The following is an 18,641-nucleotide window of genomic DNA, read 5'->3' as shown; positions in this document are numbered from 1 at the left end:
ACCCAAAGTGTTTATGGGACTAAGGTAAAACTAATGATGGGAGAATCTGTGGGATCAATCATGTGAAATCAGACAAGTATCCCCGGACATAGCCATACAGCTACAGATGTAGCTCCCAGGAGGACAGGGACCTGCATTTTTCCAGTGAAGCAGCACAACTGGAGGCATGGCCAACTCAGACATTTCCAAGGTTAAGAGGACATGAACCCTTCCTCACACCAGGATGCTTGTATCCTTGTTGGGACGTGGTTCCTATTCCAAGGTGTTTATGTGATATGAACTTATCAAAAGCCTAACTGGTTGAGGAACACAACAGAAACACAAACACAAACACAAAACAAGGAAGCAAGGGGAAATGGTCCCCGCAGGACATGCTGGTGTTGGCTGAGCAAAACCACATGATGTAGGAAAGAAAACTAAAGCTGCCCTGGTGAGGTGTGCTTGTCTTGTGTCATTCCTGAGGCAATCAGCCTACAGCCAATGCTTTCTAGGTGGTGAGCATCAATGAGATTAGACACCTTCTTTCAATGTCTGGGAGATCCTTGCTTCCTCCATGTGTGGCTTTAGGAAGACCTCAGCAGCAGGAACCAGAAACACTCTTCTCTTGGGAGGCAGCAGGTGAGGAGGAGGCAGAACACACACAGTGTTCTCAGAGGGACTTTGGAAGGAAGGAGAATGACAACACAGAGTAGAGGAGGTCAAAGACCCATGTCCTGGACTCCACATTTGTGAAGCACTTTACTGGCAATGCCAATTCCTCTTTCTGCAAAGCACAGCGCTTCTAAGTGGCAGTGTACAGCCAAAGGAATTACTTAGGCAAAGCCACAATTCCCAGCCCTATCCCTTGCCCTTGGTGGTTATACCACCCTCTCCCAAAAGAGAGGTGCATAAATCTCCATCCAGGTGAGCTGTGAGTTTAAGAAGGAAGGAGGAGCTAGGATGGGTAGGAGGTACTAGAAGGTGTAGGTTGCTAAAGGCTTTGCTGAGTCTAGAATGGGATGCCTAAGGAAGGGCAGTGTCCCTTTGCCTGGACACTGAATGGAGCCACCTGTGGCTTCAGGCAGCTGGGACAGTGCATGGACAGCCAAGTTCTCTCTATACCATGGAGACAAGAGGCACAATCATCAGATGCCCTTCCCCCCAGGAAGGCAAGGACTATTCCAGCAAGAGGAAGGACAGTGACAGGATTGCTATTCCTGGATTCACCAAGGATCCATTTTCCCAAAGAAAGAGCTTGCCCTTTGCCCAGAGCTAGCCAGGAACTCTTGTTAGTTTGCTCAGACTTCAGACTTGACTCTCTGAAACCAGACAAGCCTGATAGGTAGATACAAAGTTGACCGTTGGTTTTATTGTCTGAGTCGTCCCTGCTGAAAGGCCTTTAGGTGACCCTCCAAAGCATGTGCTTTGTTTGACAGGTAACCATTGCCACCATGGACAGCCAGCCAGAAGAATGTGGATGTGTCAGAAGGCCATTCCTTTGGAATGGTTTCTCCCCCAGTTACCTCCTTTAGTGTCTCTATCACCTATGCATGGATGCTCTGGCCTCCCGAGTCCCAGAGCCTCTTCTCAGGGCCCTCCCTGCCTGGCAGACTTTGCCTTCCTTCCTGTGTACCTCTTACACTACTGTGTGTGTGTTCTTCTACAGGAGTTCTTCTGGATTCCTGAAAGCCAGAAGGTGCCAGAAGGCTTCCCTCTCTTATCCCTCCCTCCCTTCCCAATCCATGTTTCTTCCTTCACTCTGTCCCTCCCCCAGGGAGCCCCTCTCTCATTCTGGCTCCCCTCCACCTCTCCCTAGGCAGTCCCCTCCTCCACAGCCCATCTCCTGTTCCTTCTCCTCCTCCCCCCAAGACCAGACCAGCTAAGTCCCATTCCATTTTTAGATGACTGATTGTGATACCAGCTCACTTCTCTCACTGGCTGAATGGACAGCTGTTCCATCCTTCCCTGCTCCACCCACCAAACACACCCAGACTTTTCCACAAGGCAAAATGCCTACAGACAGCTTTCCCACAGAAATGCCTATTTGTCAGGACAACCGTTATGCCCAGTGAACTCCCTATACACCCAAAAGAAGCAGCCACTGCATGTCTAGAAATTACAACTTTATTTCCACATTTGTGGCAAAACTTTGCCAAACAATTAAAAATTTTTCACCCAGTCATACACGTATATATGGAAATCATCTTCAAACTTAATAAAGTACACAGACGGCCGTGCTTCGACTTGGTGAATCACCATGCCCACCCTTTTGGACCCATCATCTCTGGTGTACTCGACAACTTTGCCTATCAGACCATGCATAAGTTCTGGGTCCCCATCTAGTGGGGGATCCTCATTGAGCTCCGGCACGACACGGAGGTCACCCTCTTTATAATCGTCTAGGAGCTGGTACATATACAGAATAGGGTCTCGTTCATAAGTGATATAAAACCAAGCATTCAAGATAGGCGCTTGGGCCAGCACCATCCCCCTCCATTCATCCTTAGTGCCACGCTCATTCTCAAATAGGTGTTCTACTGCCTTGCCAATGATGTTACCTGCAATGCTGGGATCTGGGACATGGAATGGCTCTACAGTGTCAGACAGAACTTTAAGGGACACGATCCTGTTATCTTTATGGAGTTCGAGCCCATAGACACAGTCAATGCCATCATATTTCACCAGATATAGAGAGGGGTTTATAGGCATCTGCTTCAAAACAGTTCCTCTCCATTGGGTGACAGGCTCATCTCCTTCCTTCCACCCGTGAGAAATCCTGCAGCCCACGATGTTTCTTTCGGCCGGGGATGAAGATCTGCTCCTCTGCCTCTTCTGAGCAGCTTTTTTCTTGGTCACCTTTGCAGTCTCGGTGGTGTCGGTGTGGAGTCCTGCAGCTGTTTGTTCTTGGTCCTCCAGGGTCCCAGAATTCAGGGCGCTGGGTCCTGGGTCCATGGCTGTGGAGGGGGAAACAGAAGAAACAGTTAGCTAAAGAGCAAAACCCCAACTTCTCCCTGTTTGCAGCTTCCACACCACGGGCTGGTCCCTAACTGTCCCCCAAGGAGCCTAAGGACAACGCTGGAAACCTGCTGGGAGCCTGCTGATGTCCTGTGCTGTGGTGTCCTCAGTTTCCGGAGGTTTTGGGATGGCTTGGAATGTGGCAGCTGGGCAGAGGATACTTGACAAGATCCTCAGGGACAGAGGACCTGGCCAGTGTTATGCTCAACGCCCTGCGCCCCGCGCCTGGCAACGGAGGAACTAGCGAATGTTATGCTCAAGCGCTGCGCCCCCCGCCCCCCCCGCCCCCCCCCCCCCGCGCCGGAGGAACTAGCGACTGATATGCTTGCGCCCCGAGTTCGCGCCCTGCCAATCACCCTGGCCTCCGCTCCCCGCTCCCTGCTGGGACTGGCACAAACCTGTTGGATGCGGAGCGGAGAAGCGCGGCAAAGCGCCTCTCCTCCCTCCACTTTCCCCTCACTTCAGTGCCTTGAGGGGTCTCAACCTCTGGCTCCAGCCCCCGCTCTCTACCCAGCCGCTTCTCGGTACCCACCTCCCGGGTTCTCCGCGTTCATTCCGCAGTCTCTCCGGGCTCCTAACGCCGCCCGTCCCTGCAGCCCGCGGCGGACCTCCTCCCCAGCGTGCTGCCTGCCCACCGCTACTCTGTTTCTCTTGATGGTTCCGTTTCCTCCCCCACCGCTCCTGCCGGGCGCCCACCTAGAAACTCGTCTTTCCTGCTGTCCTGTCGCCGGGGTCCAGGGCTCCGCGCTGTTGGTGGGCTCGTGGGTCCCTCTGCCTTCCTCTCCTGGAGGCGGCTGCCCTGCCACCTTGGTGCTACTGATCTCTCATTCTGTATATTTATTTGCGTCTTATTTTCTTTCAAGTCCCCCCTTTTATGCTAAATTTTGCAGGGCTTTTTGTTGGTGGTAGTTTTGTTTTTTGTTTGGATCTGGAGCCCCTTTGCATTTCTTTTATATCCAGTGTTCATTATTGTGGATTCTGTACACTCTTTTTAAGTCTTCTCTTGGTTTTCTCATACTCTTTATCTCCATCTTTCTACTTTCTTTTTTGAGATAATTTCTTTCTGAGATTCTTTAAATTACTTGTCATAAAGTAGGTCCAGAGTATACCCCTTTCCCCCAAAAAAGTAACGGCCACTGACTTGGTCCAAAATTGAGTCCAAGGAATGCTCCAACTGAACTGTAGTCGGATTTCTGGTGGTTAGATAAAAGTCAGGGGTCCTCAGGAACTAGTGAAACTGGTTTGTCAGCCAAAAGGAGTCATTTCCTTTGCCTCTCTGCCTGGAGGGTCAAATGGCTTTCTATTGACATATACCTGTGATTGCCTATCAAAGCACTTGTTGGCCTTCAGGGTACTTCCTTCCCTATACATTTTTGTTAAACACCTTAAAGCCCATGCCTGAATCCTGGCCTTTCTCACTTCCTCCTCTATTCTAAACTCCCAGGCTGCTCCAGATCATGGGCTAACCTACCCTCAGCAACTCATCTTATAACACACGTAATTGTTCCATGCCCTGCTTTCCTAGCTTTGGCTATCTCCAGTCTGTTTCTTTTTTCGCTGCTCTGGACTCTTCCAGATGCCTCTGGATGTTCTGTCTCTTACCTACAATAAAAACCTTCCGCGGTTGGGTATTTAGCTCAGTGGTAGAGCGCTTGCCTAGCAAGCACAAGGCCCTGGGTTTGATCCTCAGCGCCAGAAAAAAAGAAAAAAGAACCTTCCCCACCTTACCATGGTGCAGCCATCTCAGTAGTCTGTGCCCCTTGCTTATACTGTCAAATTTACATATAAACACAAAATTCAAAGTTTGGTCCTAAATACATTTTGGCAATAGGTCATTTTATGTATATACTATGTGCACATTTATAAATATACAATTATTAATATTCACTACTAATAATTTTTACCTATGATGATGTGGCTATCCAGTGTCACATAATCCCAGTGTGCTGCTCAGTTAAGTTACATTAGGCAAGGCATAATGCTTTGTATAACATACTGACAAACACACCTGTTATGTCTTTAGTTCATTCTTTCTTTTCTTTTTCTTTCTTTCTCTCTCTTTTTCTTATTTGTTTGTTTATTTTGGTTTTTCGAGACAGGGTTTCTCTATGTAGCCTTGGATGTTGTGGAACTCTGTAGACCAGGCTGGCTTCAAACTCACAGAGATCTGCCTGCCTCTGCTTCCCCAGTGTTGGGATTAAAGGTGTGCACCTAGGTTCTACCACTGAGCTAAATCCCCAACCCCTTAGCTTTTTTCAAGACAGGGTTTCTCTGTGTAGCTTTGGAGCCTATCCTGGAACTCACTCTGTAACCCAGGCTGGCCTCGAACTCACAGAGATCTGCCTGCCTCTGCCTCCCGAGTGCTGGGATTAATGGCATGCGCCACCACTACCCAGCTTAATTTCTTACTCTGTTATTTTATTGTACATTTAGTTTAATCTCACAAATGTATTTATGTGCCTCTGGGTATGCCTGTGCATGCACACAAGGTGTGTGTGTGTAGGGGGGGTGGTGTGCAATCAGAGTTCTCAACTTTTCAGTGACTGCCCTTGCATGGCTCTTGACCTAATGAAAAGCTCCTGCAAACTGTGGTTAAATATGATTCTCGGTTAATTGGATGTGCCTGCCCTCAGGGTCCTGTCTCTGTCTTTCATGATCACTGAACTCTCTTAGAACTGGAAGACAAAATGCACATCTTTACATGGAAATGACAGGTCACTGCCCTCTGATTTGTTTGATTCTTTAATTTAAAAAATTAAAGATTTATAGCCAGGTGAGGATAGTGCTCACCTTTAATCCCAGCACTTTGGAGGCAGATGCAGGTGGATCTCTGTGAGTGCGAGTTCCAGGACAGCCAGGACTGTTATACAGAAAAACCCTGTCTCAAAAATCAATCAGGAAATCCAAAAACAAAACAAAATAAAACTCCAGGAACAACAACAACAACAAAAAAGTGTGCACCACCACCACCACCCGGCTGCTCTGTGTTTCTTTTGAAATAGTATACATTAGATCTGAATACCTGTTTTTGAAGAACTACTGCCTTGTTTTACCGATAAATTATTGTGATTGTGATTTCAACTTACAAACCTAGGTTAGTTTCTCACACATTGCTATGGGTATGATTAATTTTTCTATACTTGATATATATTTTGTTGTACACAGCCTATAATTCTGGAAATAATATTAGATGTTGTATGAGGATGCTTTCTTTTGTTTTTGTTTTTCAAGACAGGGTTTCTCTGTGTAGTTTTGGTGCCTGTCCTGGATCTCACTCTGTGGATCAGGCTGGTCTCAAACTCACAGAGATCTGCTTGGCTCTGCCTCCTGAGTGCTGGGATCAAAGTAGTGCACCACCACCACCTGGCGAAGATGTTTTCCATTACATTTAAGTAAAACCAAATAATGTGGTTTTTTTTTTCAATAACTGGAATAATTTTTTGTTTGAAGTGTCTGACCAATACTGCAGCTATTATTTTAGGTACTCAGTATTAAGTAGTGAATTATTTTCCAATCAACTCTGTTTTGGTATCTCAGCACTCAACCCCTAAGAATGTAACTTTTTATGGAGATAGAACCTTTGTAGAGGTAATTAAGGCAAATTCAATCATGTGTGTGTGTGTGTGTGTGTGTGTTCTAGTCCTATATAATTGGAGTTTTTATAAGAAATTAGGGGCTGGAGAGATGGCTCAGAAGTTAAGAGCTCTGGCTGCTCTTCCAGAGGTCCTGAGTTCAATCCCAGCAACCACATGTGACTCACAACCATCTGTAATGAGATCTGGCGCCCTCTTCTGACACACAGGCATACTGTATACATAATAAATAAATAAATGAATGAATGAATAAATAAATAAATAAATGAATAAATGAATGAAATTAGAATGCAGGGACATTCACATAAGGTCATCTGAAGTTAGAAGCAGAGATCAACATTTACGAAGCCAAGAGAAATGTGCTGAATAAAGATAAACCCTTTATTTAGACTTACAAAGTTCACAATTTTGAGAAGATAAGTATTTGTTGTTTAAGCTGTTTGTCAAAGCAGTCCAGGCATGCAAATACACTGTTATGCTACCAACAGCCAAATTTTCCTTTGTCTTCTATTTTGTGTTGTACTTTCACCCTAAAAACTTAGAGTTTAGCAGATAAATGCTTTCTCATTCACAGACACTGGGACAAAGAATCATTTCACTGTGAAACCAAAAAATTTCTTTCAAAATGTCATCACAGGTCATTTGCCTCCCATTGTAACATAGTCCCCCCAAAATACTGTGCCGAGTTATTTTAGATCCATTTTATATGCTGATTTAAGAACTAAGCACATTTAGCTAATAATATAGATTCCTTTAGCTAATATGTTTATCACAGCAAAATCCCACTCTAAATTTAGAGGCAATCAACCCACACAAATTGGGTATTAAACAACAAAGAAGGATTGATAGGTGGGCTATTAAGGTCATCAACAATATTTATAGCATCTCTGAGTTATTATTTTGAAAGATAATTGAAAAATTTCCTGTTTTTCTTGCAAAATTTGTTTCTCTGGTGCCATTTCTAAAATTTTACTTATTTAAAATCTCTTTTTTTTTTGAGACAGATAAACAGCCTATGGAGAAATTTAAGGAAAATTGCACTTGCATCATGGTAGGATTGAGGATGGAATTTGGTGGTCAGAGTTCTTTCTCACATTAAGGGAAGAGGTGAGACAGTGATGTCCCAAGAGTGTGTCCATTCCCTGAATGTCTAATGGGGAGGCATTATTGGAGAAAGGGACAGTGATGTCTGGTTTTCCTGTCTGTCTTTACAATTGCAAAAATCTAGAAAGCAATTTCACAGCATTCATTGTCTGTATTCATCTTATGTTCTTGTAAAATTTCAAATGTAGATTTGGTTTTGTAGTTTCTTTTTCGTTTTATTCCAGAGAATTTTGTCCTGTCTTGGTGAATATGTACACATCAGGTAGAACTCTCAGGTTGATTGTCACACATAAGGAGGAGCTAAGTCGGGCGGTGGTGGTGCACGCCTTTAATCCAAGCAATTGGGAGGCAGAGGCAGGTTGAATCTCTGTGAGTTCAAGGCCGGCCTGGTGTAAAGAGCGAGATTCAGGAAAGGCGCAAAGCTGCACAGAGAAACCCTGTCTCGAAACACCCCCCCCCAAAAAAAAGAGGAGCTAAAAGAAATGACATGAGTGGGAAGATGAGATTTTCCATGACAAACTCTAGGTTTGCTTATACCTTTCACATATTTAGCAAGTATTATTTTCTGAATATGAGAAGTTGGGTTGTATCTTAGAAAGCCAAAGCATCCTGACTGAAACATGTTATCAATGAACATTTCACATAGTGGGTTGGAAACTAATGGGGTTTCAGGGGATGTTCTCTGTCCAACCAATGGTGATACAGATATGGAAAAGAACACATGAGATCATCTAGACAATTATAAAATATCATCTATAACATGTTAATGTATGATGAAATATTGGCATGTTGCAGCATCCAAACAAATTACAGAATACATGTGGAATAAGCTGGAAGAGCATAAAATGAGAATAAGGACACCTTACTAATACAGCATGTTTTTAGGAGGAATTACAAATTTAATAATCTCCTGGCTTAGCCCCAAAACAAACAATACCATTCCTCTGCTATGAAAAACAAGACATATACTCCAGAATGGCTTTATATTCTAGGATGTGCCATAAGGGAAAAATTGGCCCAGAGAGGGATAAGAATGTTTCAAAGATCAAAAACAGGATGCTCTGAGAAAAATGTATGATATCCTGAGAATAGCTTTGATGAAGTTATTAGAGACTTGTTAGAACTTGCTATTATTATTTGTGCAGGGAAGATGCCTCAGAGGTTAAGAGCACTGGCTGCTCATCCAGAGGTCCTGAGTTCAATTCCCAGCAACTACATGGTGGCTCACAACCATCTCTAATGAGATCTGGTGCCCTCTTCTGGCTTGCAGGCATACATGCAGGCAGAACATTGTATAAATAAAAAACAAAAATCTTTAAAACTTGCTATTATTAGACAGACAATAGGGCGCATAATGAATGTGTTCCTTTCCAGCTTATATTCAAATGTAGAACCAGAAAACCTTCATGGAGTCATGAATTTCTAGTAAAATCATCCATGATCTTGAATGTCCTCACACTGGTAGCACAGCATGTCTATGCTAGGAAAGTGTTAGTGTTTCTATGATTGCAAGCTTTTCTGAGGATTCAAGTAGACAGCTATAAAATATGTTCAATTGAATGTTAATTGCACATTTGCACTTTTAGCATCACCTAACATTACATTATTTCTATGTTCTGTTTAGAGTATTCTGTTTTCTAATTGTGTTTTGATTTACAATAGCTAATATTTGTATACCTCCTGATGGAGAAGAATGTATACATGTACTGGAAAGTGAAAGTGAGCCACATTTTTTCCCTGATTTTTTTTATTAAAAAAATTTTAATTTATTTTACATACCAACCACAGTTTCCTCTCCCTCCTCTCCTCCCAATCCCTCCCCACACCTCATTTCTGCCCCCATCATCCACTCCACAAAGCATGGCACATCAAGTTGAAGACTGACCAAGCCCCCCCCCCCCCATCATGGCTGAGCAAGGCATCCCACCATAGGGAATAAGTTCCAAAAAGCCAATTCATGTGCCAGGGATAGATCCTGGTCCCACTGCTAGGGGCTCCACAAACAAATGAAGCTATACAATTGTCACCCACATGCAGAGGCCCTAGGTTGGTCCCATGCAGGTTCCCTAGCTGTCAGTCAAGAATTCCTGAGCTGTCTCTGTGGGTTTCCCCATCATGATCTTGAACCCCCCTTGCTCCCTCCTCCCTTTCTTCAACTAGATTCCTGGGACTTGGCCCAGTGCTTGGCTGTGGATCTCTGCATCTGCTTCCATCAGTTACTGTACGAAGGTTCTATGATGACAATTAGGGTAGTCATCACTCCAATTACAGGAGACAGCCAGTTCAGGCATCCTCTCCACTACTGCTAGGAGTCTTAGCTGGCTGGGGTCATCCTTGTGGACTCCTGGGAGTTTCCCTGGCACCAAGTTTCTTCCTAACCCCATAATGGCCCCCTTTATAAGTTATCTCTTTCATTGCTCTCCCTCTTCAGTGTCCCTCTCCCAACTCGACCATCCTGATCCCTCATATTCCCATCCCCAATCCGGTCCAAACTCTCCCCTACCCCCAGTTTATTCAGGATATCTCATCTATTTCCCCTTCCCAGGGTAATCCAAGTGTCCCTCTTAGGGTTTTCCTTGTTACCTAGTTCTCTGGATTGTAGCCGGGTTATCCTTTGAATTACATCTACTATCCATTTATGAGTGAGTACTATGTGTTTGTCTTTCTGAGATCTGGGTTACCACTCAGGATGATTTTTTCTAGTTCCATCCATTTGCCTGCGAATTTCATGATGTCATTTTTTTAAGCACTGAGTAATACTCCATTGTGTAAATGTGCAACATTTTCTTTATCCATTCTTCGGTTCAGGGGCATCTAGGTTGTTTCCAGGTTCTGGCTCTTATGAATAATGCTGCTGTGAACATAGTTGAGCAAGTGTCCTTGTGATAAGATTGAGCATCCTTTGGGTATATGCCCAAGAGTGGAATCACTGGGTCTTGGGGGTACACTGATTCCCAATTTTCTGAGTAACCGCCATACTGATTTCTAAAATGGCTGTACAAGTAAGTTTGCACTCCCACCAGCACTAGAGGAATCTTCCCCTTACTCCACATCCTCTCCAACATAGGCTTTCATCAGTATTTTTGATCTTAGCCATTCTGACAGGTGTAGAATGATATCTCAGAGTCGTTTTGATTTGCATTTTCATGATGACTAAGGATGTTGAGCAATTCCTTAAATGTCTTTCAGCCATTTGAGATTCTTCTGTTGAGAATTCTCTGCTTAGATCTGTCCCCCATTTTTAAATTGGATTATTTGGTAATTGGATGTTTAATTTCTTGAGTTCTTTATATATTTTGGAGATCAGCCCTCTGTCAGATGTGGGGTTGGTGAAGATCTTTTCACATTCTGATGTCATCCCATTTATTAATTGTTGATCTCAGTGTCTATGCTACTGGTCTTATATTCAGGAAGTGGTCTCCTGTGCCAATGCATGTTCAAAGCTACTTCCCACTTTCTCTTCTATCAGGTTCAGTGTAATTGGATTATCTTGAGGTATTTGAACCACTTGGACTTGAGTTTTGTGCATGGTGACAGATATGGATCTATTTGCATTCTTCTACATGTAGACATCCAGTTATGCCAGCACCATTTGTTGAAGATGCTTTGTTTTTCCTATTGTACAGTTTTGGCTTCTCTGTCAAAAATCAGGTGTTCATAGATGTGTGGATTAATATCAGGATCTTCAATTTGAATTCATTGATCCAGATGTTGGTTTTTATATCAATACCAAGCTGTTTTTACTACTATAGCTCTATAGTAGAGCTTGAAGTCAGAGACGGTGATGTCACTGGAAGTTCCTTTATTGTACAATATTTTTTTTAGCTATTCTAGGTTTTTTGTTTTTCCATATGAAGTTGAGTATTGTTCTTTCAAGATCTATGAAGAATTGTTTTGGGATTTTGATGGGGATTGCATTGAATCTGTAGATTGCTTCTGGTAAGATTGCCATTTTTACTATGCTAATCCTGCCTATCCAAGAGCATAGAAGATCTTTCCATTTTCTGATATCTTCCTCAATTTCTTTCTTCAAAGAAAGAAAGATTTATTTATTTATTATGTATACAACATTCTGCCTCCAAGTATGCCTGCATGCCACAAGAGGGCACCAGATCTCATCAAAGAGGGCCATGAGCCGCCACCATGTGGTTGCTGGGAATTGAACTCAGGACCTCTGGGAAAACAGCCAGTGCTCTTAACCTCTGAGCCATCTTTCCAGATCTCCTAAAGCTCTTGTCATACAGGTCTTTCACTTGTTTGGTTAGAGTTGCCCCAAGATATTTTATACTACTTGTGACTATTGTAAAGAGTGTTATTTCTCTGATTTCTTTCTCAGCCTATTTATCATCTGTATATAGTAAGGCTACTGATTTTCTTGAGTTAATCTTATATTCTGCCATACTACTGAAGGTGTTACCTGGTAGAATTTTTGGTGTCAGTTATGTATACTATCATACCATCTGCAAATAGGGAAAGTTTGACTTCTTGCTTTCCAATTTGTATCCCCCTGATCTCCTTTTTTTTTTTTTCTTATTGCTCTAGCTAGAACTTCAAGTACTATATTGAATAGATATGGAGAGTGGTCAGCCTTGTCTTGTTCCTGATTTTAATGGAATAGCTTTTAGTTTCTCTCCATTTAATTTGATGCTGGTTGTTGGCTAGCTGTATATTGCCTTTATTATGTTTGGGTGTGTTCCTTGTATCCCTGATCTCTCTAAGACCTTTCTCCTGAAGGGGTGTTGCATTTTGTCAAAGGCTTTTCAGCATCTAATGAGATGATCATGTGGGTTTTTTTTCTCTGTTTGTTTATATGGTGGATTACATTGACAGATTTTCATATGTTGAACCATCCCTTCATCTCTGGATGAAGTCTACTTGATCATGGTGAATGAGTTTTATGATGTGTACTTGGATTTGGTTTGCCAATATTTTATTGAGCATTTTTGCATCAGTGTTCATGAGCGAGATTGGTTTGTAATTCTCTTTGTTGCATCTTTGTGTGGTTTGGGTATCAGGGTAACTGAAGCCTCATACAAAGAGTTTGGCAATGTTCCTTCTGTTTCTGTTGTGTGGAACAATTTGAGGAGTATTGGTATTAGCTCTTCTTTGAAAATCTGGTAGAATTCTGCACTGAAACCATCTGGCCCTGGGCTTTTTTTAGTTGGGAGACTTTTAATGACTCCTTTTATTTCCATAGGAGTTATAGGTCTATTTAAATTGTTTATCTGGTCTTAATTTAATTTTGGTATGTAATCCCTACCCAGAAAACTGTCCAATTTTTTTTAGATTTTCCAATTTTGTGGAGTACAGGTTTTTGATTCTCTGGATTTCCTCATTGTCAGTTGTTATGTCTCCCTTTTGTTTCTGATTTTGTTAATTTGGATACTCTCTCTCTGGCTTGTAGTTAGTCTGGATAAGGGCTTGTCTATCTTGTTGATTTTCTCAAAAAAACTTTATTTCACTGTTTCTTTGTATTGTTCTCTTCATTTCTATTTTATTGATTCAGCCCTTCGTTTGATTATTTCCTGGCATCTATTCTTGGGTGAATTTGCTTTTTGTTTTAGAGCTTTCAGATGTGCTGTTAAGTCTCTAGTGTGAAATTTCTCCAAATTCTTGATGTAGGCACTTAGTTCTATGAGCTTTCCTCTTAGCACTGCTTTCATAGCATCCCATAAGTTTGGGTATGTAGTACATTAATTTTCATTGATCTCTAGGAAGTCTTTATTTTCTTTCTTTATTTCTTCCTTGATCCAATGGTGATTCAGTTGAGCATTGTTCAGTTTCCATGAGTTTGTAGGCTTTTTGTAATTTGTGTTGTCATTGAATTCTAACTTTAAGCCATGGTGATCTAATAAGATACAGGGGGGTTTTCCAATTTTTTTGTATCTGTTGAGATTTGTTTTGTTAATTTTAGAGAAGGTTGCATAAGGTGCTGAGAAGAAGGTATATTCTTTTGTGTTTGGGTGAAATGTTCTATAGATGCCTGTTAATCCATTTGAGTTATCATATCTGTAGTTTCCTTATTTGTCTGTTAAGTGTATTCCTGGCAGACCTGTCCGATGGTGTGATTTAAGCTTTAGTAATGTTTCTTTTACATATGTGAGTGCTCTTGTATTTGGGCCATAAATGTTCAGAATTGAGATTTTATCCTGATGTATTTTTCCTGTGATGACTATGAAATGTCTTTCTCTATGTCTTTTGATTAATTTTAGTTTGAAATCTATTTTGTTAGATATTAGAATCGCTCTACCAGCTTGTTCCTTAGGTCCACTTGATTGAAACATCTTTTCCCAACCCTTTACTCTGAGGTAATGTCTGTCTTTGAAGTTGAGGTGTGTTTCTTATATGCAGCAGAAGGATGGATCCTGTTTTCATATCCATTATGTTAGTCTGTATCTTTTTATAGGTGAATTGAGTCCATTGATATTAAGGGATATTAATGACCAGTGATTGTTAATTCCTGCTGTTTTTTGGTTTTGGTGGTGGTAGTGGTGGTAGTGTGTGTGTGTGTGTGTGTGTGTGTGTGTGTGTGTGTGTGTGTGTCCCTTCCTTGGGATTTGATGGTATGAGATTATCTGTTGTCTGTGTTTTTGTGGGTGCAGCTAACCTCCTTGGGTTGGAGTTTTCCATCCAGTACTTTCTGTAGGACTGGCTTTGTGGATAGGTATTGTTTAAATCTGGTTTTGTTATGGATTACCTTGTTTTCTCCATCTATGGTGATTAAATCTTTGCCAGGTATCCATGGTCTTTTAGTGTCTGCAAAACATCTGTTTAGGACCTTCTGGCTTTCAGAGTCTCCACTGAGAAGTCAGGTGTAATGCTGATAGTTCTGCCTTTATATGTTACTTGGCCATTTTCCTTTGCAGCTCTTAATATTCTTTCTTTATTCTGTATGTTTAGTGGTTTGATTATTATGTGGTGAGGGGCCGTTTTTGTGGGGGGGTCCAGTCTATTTGGTGTTCTATAAGCTTCTTGTATCTTTATAGGTATGTCCATCTTTAGGTTGGGAAAGTTTTCTTCTATGGTTTTGTGGAATATATTTTCTGTGCCTTTGAGCTGGAATTCTTCTCCTTCTTCTATCCCTATTATTCTTAGGTTTGGTCTTTTCATGGTGTCCCAGATTTCCTGTGTGGTGATATTGTGTTCCCCAAAATATTGTGCACCCTAATAAACTTATCTGGGGTCAGAGAACAGAACAGCCACTAGATATAGAAGCCAGAAAATGAATCTCTATGAGTTCAAAGCCGCACTGCAACAGCCAGGCATGGTGACACGCCTTTAATCCCAGGAAGTGATGGCAGAAAGCAGAAAGTTTTATAAGGCCTGAGGACCAGGAACTAAGAGGCTGGTTAAGCTTTTAGGCTTTTGAGCAGCACAGTTCAGCTGAGATTCATTCTGGATGAAGACTCAGAGGCTTCCAGTCTGAGGAAACAGGATCAGCTGAGGAACTGGCGAGGTGAGGTGGCTGTGGCTTGTTCTGCTTCTCTGATCTTCCAGCATTCACCCCAATACCTGGCTTCAGGTTTGATTTTATTAATAAGACCTGTTAAGATTTGTGCTATATTCCTGGATGTTTTGTGTTAAGAATTTGTTGAATTTAACATTTTCTTTGACCAATGAATCTATTTCCTCTATTGTATCTTCAATGCCTGAGAGTTTCTCTTTCATCTCTTGTGTTCTGTTGGTTATGCTTGCATCTCTAGTTCCTGTTCATTTACCCAGATTTTCTATTTCCAGAATTCCCTCAGTTTGTGTTTTCTTTATTGTCTCTATTTCAATTTTCAAGTCTTGAACTGTTTCCTTCATGTGTTTATTTTTTTCTTGGCCTTATTTATGTGACTTATTGATTTCTTACAATTTTTGTCTTTTCCTTGATTTCTCTAAGGAAATTTTTCATTTCTTTTTAAGGGCCTCTATCATCTTCATAAAGTTATTTTTAAGATCATTTTCTTCTGCTTCATCTGCATCGGGATGTTCGGGTCTTGCTGTTGTAGAACCATTAGGCTCTGGGTGGTGCCATATTGCTGTTTATGTTGTTGAATTATTCTTACACTGTCATTTACCCAATTGGGTTTGGGATAATTATAGGTACACATGTTGATTCTTGTGATGTCTTTGTTGGATGGGTCTTTTGTTCCTTTATTTTCTGTTTCCTTTATTGTCTTTTGGCCTGGATGGCCAAGGGTTCTGCTGATTGGCTGGTTGTCAGAATGAGTAGAGTTGTCTCAGCTGAGGTTTGTGGGGGTTTGGGTATATTGATCTAGCATATCGTCCAGTTTTTCTGGCTGGTTTGGGCTTTACTTGTGCCTATGGGGTCTGTTCTTCCAACAGGTGTAGGTTTTGCCTGTGCCCCTTCTTCCAACTGGTGTTGGTGGCACTTGTGCCTATAGGGTCTGCTGATGTTGCTAGAGAGGGCTGTTCATGGGGAGGATGATCTTCCAATTGGTGCAGGTGGTGCTTGTGCCTCTAGGGGCTGCTAATGTTGAGGGGGGTGGTTGGCTAGAGGGAGGATGATGGGTTTGGTGGGTTTGGGGGCCAGAGTGTGTCTTGTAGGTTTCAGAGTCCAAATGGTGGTGGCTGTGGTAGACTCAACTCTTAACTGCTGGCTTGCTGCTGAGGCTGAGATGGGACAGGGAGCAGCATGGAGTGTGCTCTGGGGCATAGAGCCTAGGGATTGGGGCATTTTAGCTGGGAGACTAGTCATTCACCTCTTTTTCCAATTGGTACAGGTGGTGCTTGTCTATTTAAAAGATTTTAATATCCCATTTATTATACTTATAAGATTTGTGGTGTTGTGTTCTTTTTTTTTTTTTTAAGTTTGAAAAATTTTATTGCTTGGTTACCTTATCCAGTATGAGATTTCCTTATGTCTGTTTCATATAGCATTAGCTTGGGTTACCCTCCCCCATCTCTCTACCCACTCCCCCTTGCTGGAACCCTCCCACTCCCAGTTATCCTCCTTTCCATTTTCTTTTTTTTTAAATATCCTTTTATTGAGTAAGTAAAGAAGAATGTCTATGTTAGTATGTACAGTTTTTTTCCCTTTTCGTTTTTTATTATATATTTTATTTTACAATACCATTCAGTTCTACATATCAGCCATGGGTTCCCCTATTCTCCCCCTCCCACCCCCTCCCCTTACCCTCAGCCTACCCCCCATTCCCACCTCCTCCATGGCAAATCCTCCCCCGAGGACTGCGATCAACCTGGTAGACTCAGTCCAGGGAGGTCCAGTCCCTTCCTCCCAGACTGAGCCAAGTGTCCCTGCATAAGTTCCAGGTTTCAAAGAGCCAACTCATGCAATGAGCACAGGACTTGGTCCCACTGCCTAGTTGCCTCCCAAACTGATCAAGCCAACCAACTGTCTCACCTATTCAGAGGGCCTGATCCAGCTGGAGGCCCCTCAGCCTTTGGTACATAGTTCATGTGTTTCCATTCGTTTGGCTATTTTTTTCAATAATTGAGTAAAACTGAAATTTATTATAAGCCACAGTCGTCCTAGGGACCTCCATGCTATATATATATAGCCTCTATGGTTCTATGGGTTGTGGTCTGATTGTTCATTATTTTATATCTAGAATCCACCTATGAGTGAGTAAATACGATAACTGTCTTTCTGGGTTTGGGTTACCTCACTCAGGATGATATTTTCTAGTTCCATCCATTTGCCTGCAAATTTCATGCTTTCATTGTTTTTCTCTGCTGAGTAGTACTCCATTGTGTATAGGTACCACATTTTTTTCATCCATTCATCCATTGACGGGCATCTAGGTTGTTTCCAGGTTCTGGCTATTACAAATAGTGCTGCTATGAACATAGCTGAGTGTAGCAGTAACGCCTGCATTACCAATACCCGTTCACCATGTTCAAGCGAAGGGCTGTGGATTAAAAAATAGAGACAAGAGACAGCGGGTCATCCGTACGATTGGATGTCGAATGCCGTTTATTGAAAGAGGGAAGAAACCTTAAATACAGGCTTACAACACAAATGGAGGATCCCCTGAGGGCAGAAGTTCGCTACCAATGGTCTACATTCTAGACCCAGTTTTCTGCATTCTTGCATCTAAGTTGTTTACACCAAATACAGGATGCACCCAAGTTATTTACACCACAAGCAGGATGTAGGAACAAAGAACCTCCGGTAAGCTCTCCGATGATCCTAAGGTGAGAAGGACACCGGCAGGGAATCTGAATAGGGAGGACACCTGGTCAGCAAGCAAGGCTGCAGCCACTCACAGTCGGGGGCCAGGGCCCATGGCGCCCACAGGTCCCCCCTTTTTATTAAATGAGCTTCTGACTTAGGTTGCGTGGGACCAGCAGACCACCTTACCCGTCATAGAGACACCTGCCCAGGCCACACAAGTGCTCTGTCTTAGGTTGATGGCAGCCCCCCAAGCATTACCTGTCTCTGAATGCTCATTATCATACAGACTCAACCACATGAGCTGTAGAGTGACTGCTGCCAAAGATCTCAAAGTGGCACTGGGCTTGCAATCTGTGCGACACAGAAAAGACCAACAGAAGTCCTAACCCACCCATAGCCAGAAGGCTACAGGCAATTGAACCATTCCCTATTTAAACGAGCCTTACCGCAAATAGGAGTCCTGTAAGGTGGTATCCCGAGCAAATGGAACTTGAGTTTTAAATAATTTCCAACTTACAAAGCCAATTATAACGTATAAAGGTGGAATTAAATTTATCATGCCCAAAAAGAAGAAAGATTAACTAACTGTGGTAGCTACTTTTGCTGTCAGGGTCTCCATTGTGCTAGCTGGAGTAACCAATTATGAAATAGCAATCCCAGAAACAATAACAGCAGTGGCCACCACTGCTATAACAGCAACAACGGCAACAGCGATGTCAGAGTCTCTTCTGGAGCGTGTGAGCATCATCTGTGTCTAGCTGCCACGGTCCACTGGCATGGACATGGCTCCAGGAACACGAACCACC

General features: G+C 42.5%; 1 protein-coding gene across 1 annotated transcript; it reads right to left on the bottom strand.

Annotated features, from left to right (window-relative positions):
* Window positions 1-2,087: 2,087 nt before the first annotated feature.
* Window positions 2,088-3,215, bottom strand: LOC143270854 (spindlin-2-like). Its single transcript, XM_076562030.1, has 2 exons — window positions 3,063-3,215; window positions 2,088-2,933 (listed from the first exon to the last, which is right to left on the bottom strand). Exon 2 carries the CDS (start codon window positions 2,929-2,931, stop codon window positions 2,140-2,142), a length of 792 nt encoding a protein of 263 aa, XP_076418145.1. The 5' UTR covers window positions 2,932-2,933; window positions 3,063-3,215; the 3' UTR covers window positions 2,088-2,139.
* Between the last annotated feature and the right edge of the window lie 15,426 nt (window positions 3,216-18,641).

The sequence above is a fragment of the Peromyscus maniculatus genome, chromosome X (genome assembly GCF_049852395.1).
Source record: "Peromyscus maniculatus bairdii isolate BWxNUB_F1_BW_parent chromosome X, HU_Pman_BW_mat_3.1, whole genome shotgun sequence".
Classification (NCBI taxonomy): Eukaryota; Metazoa; Chordata; class Mammalia; order Rodentia; family Cricetidae; genus Peromyscus; species Peromyscus maniculatus.
Note: the sequence above shows the minus strand (reverse complement) of the source record. Positions and strands in the feature narration are given on the sequence as shown.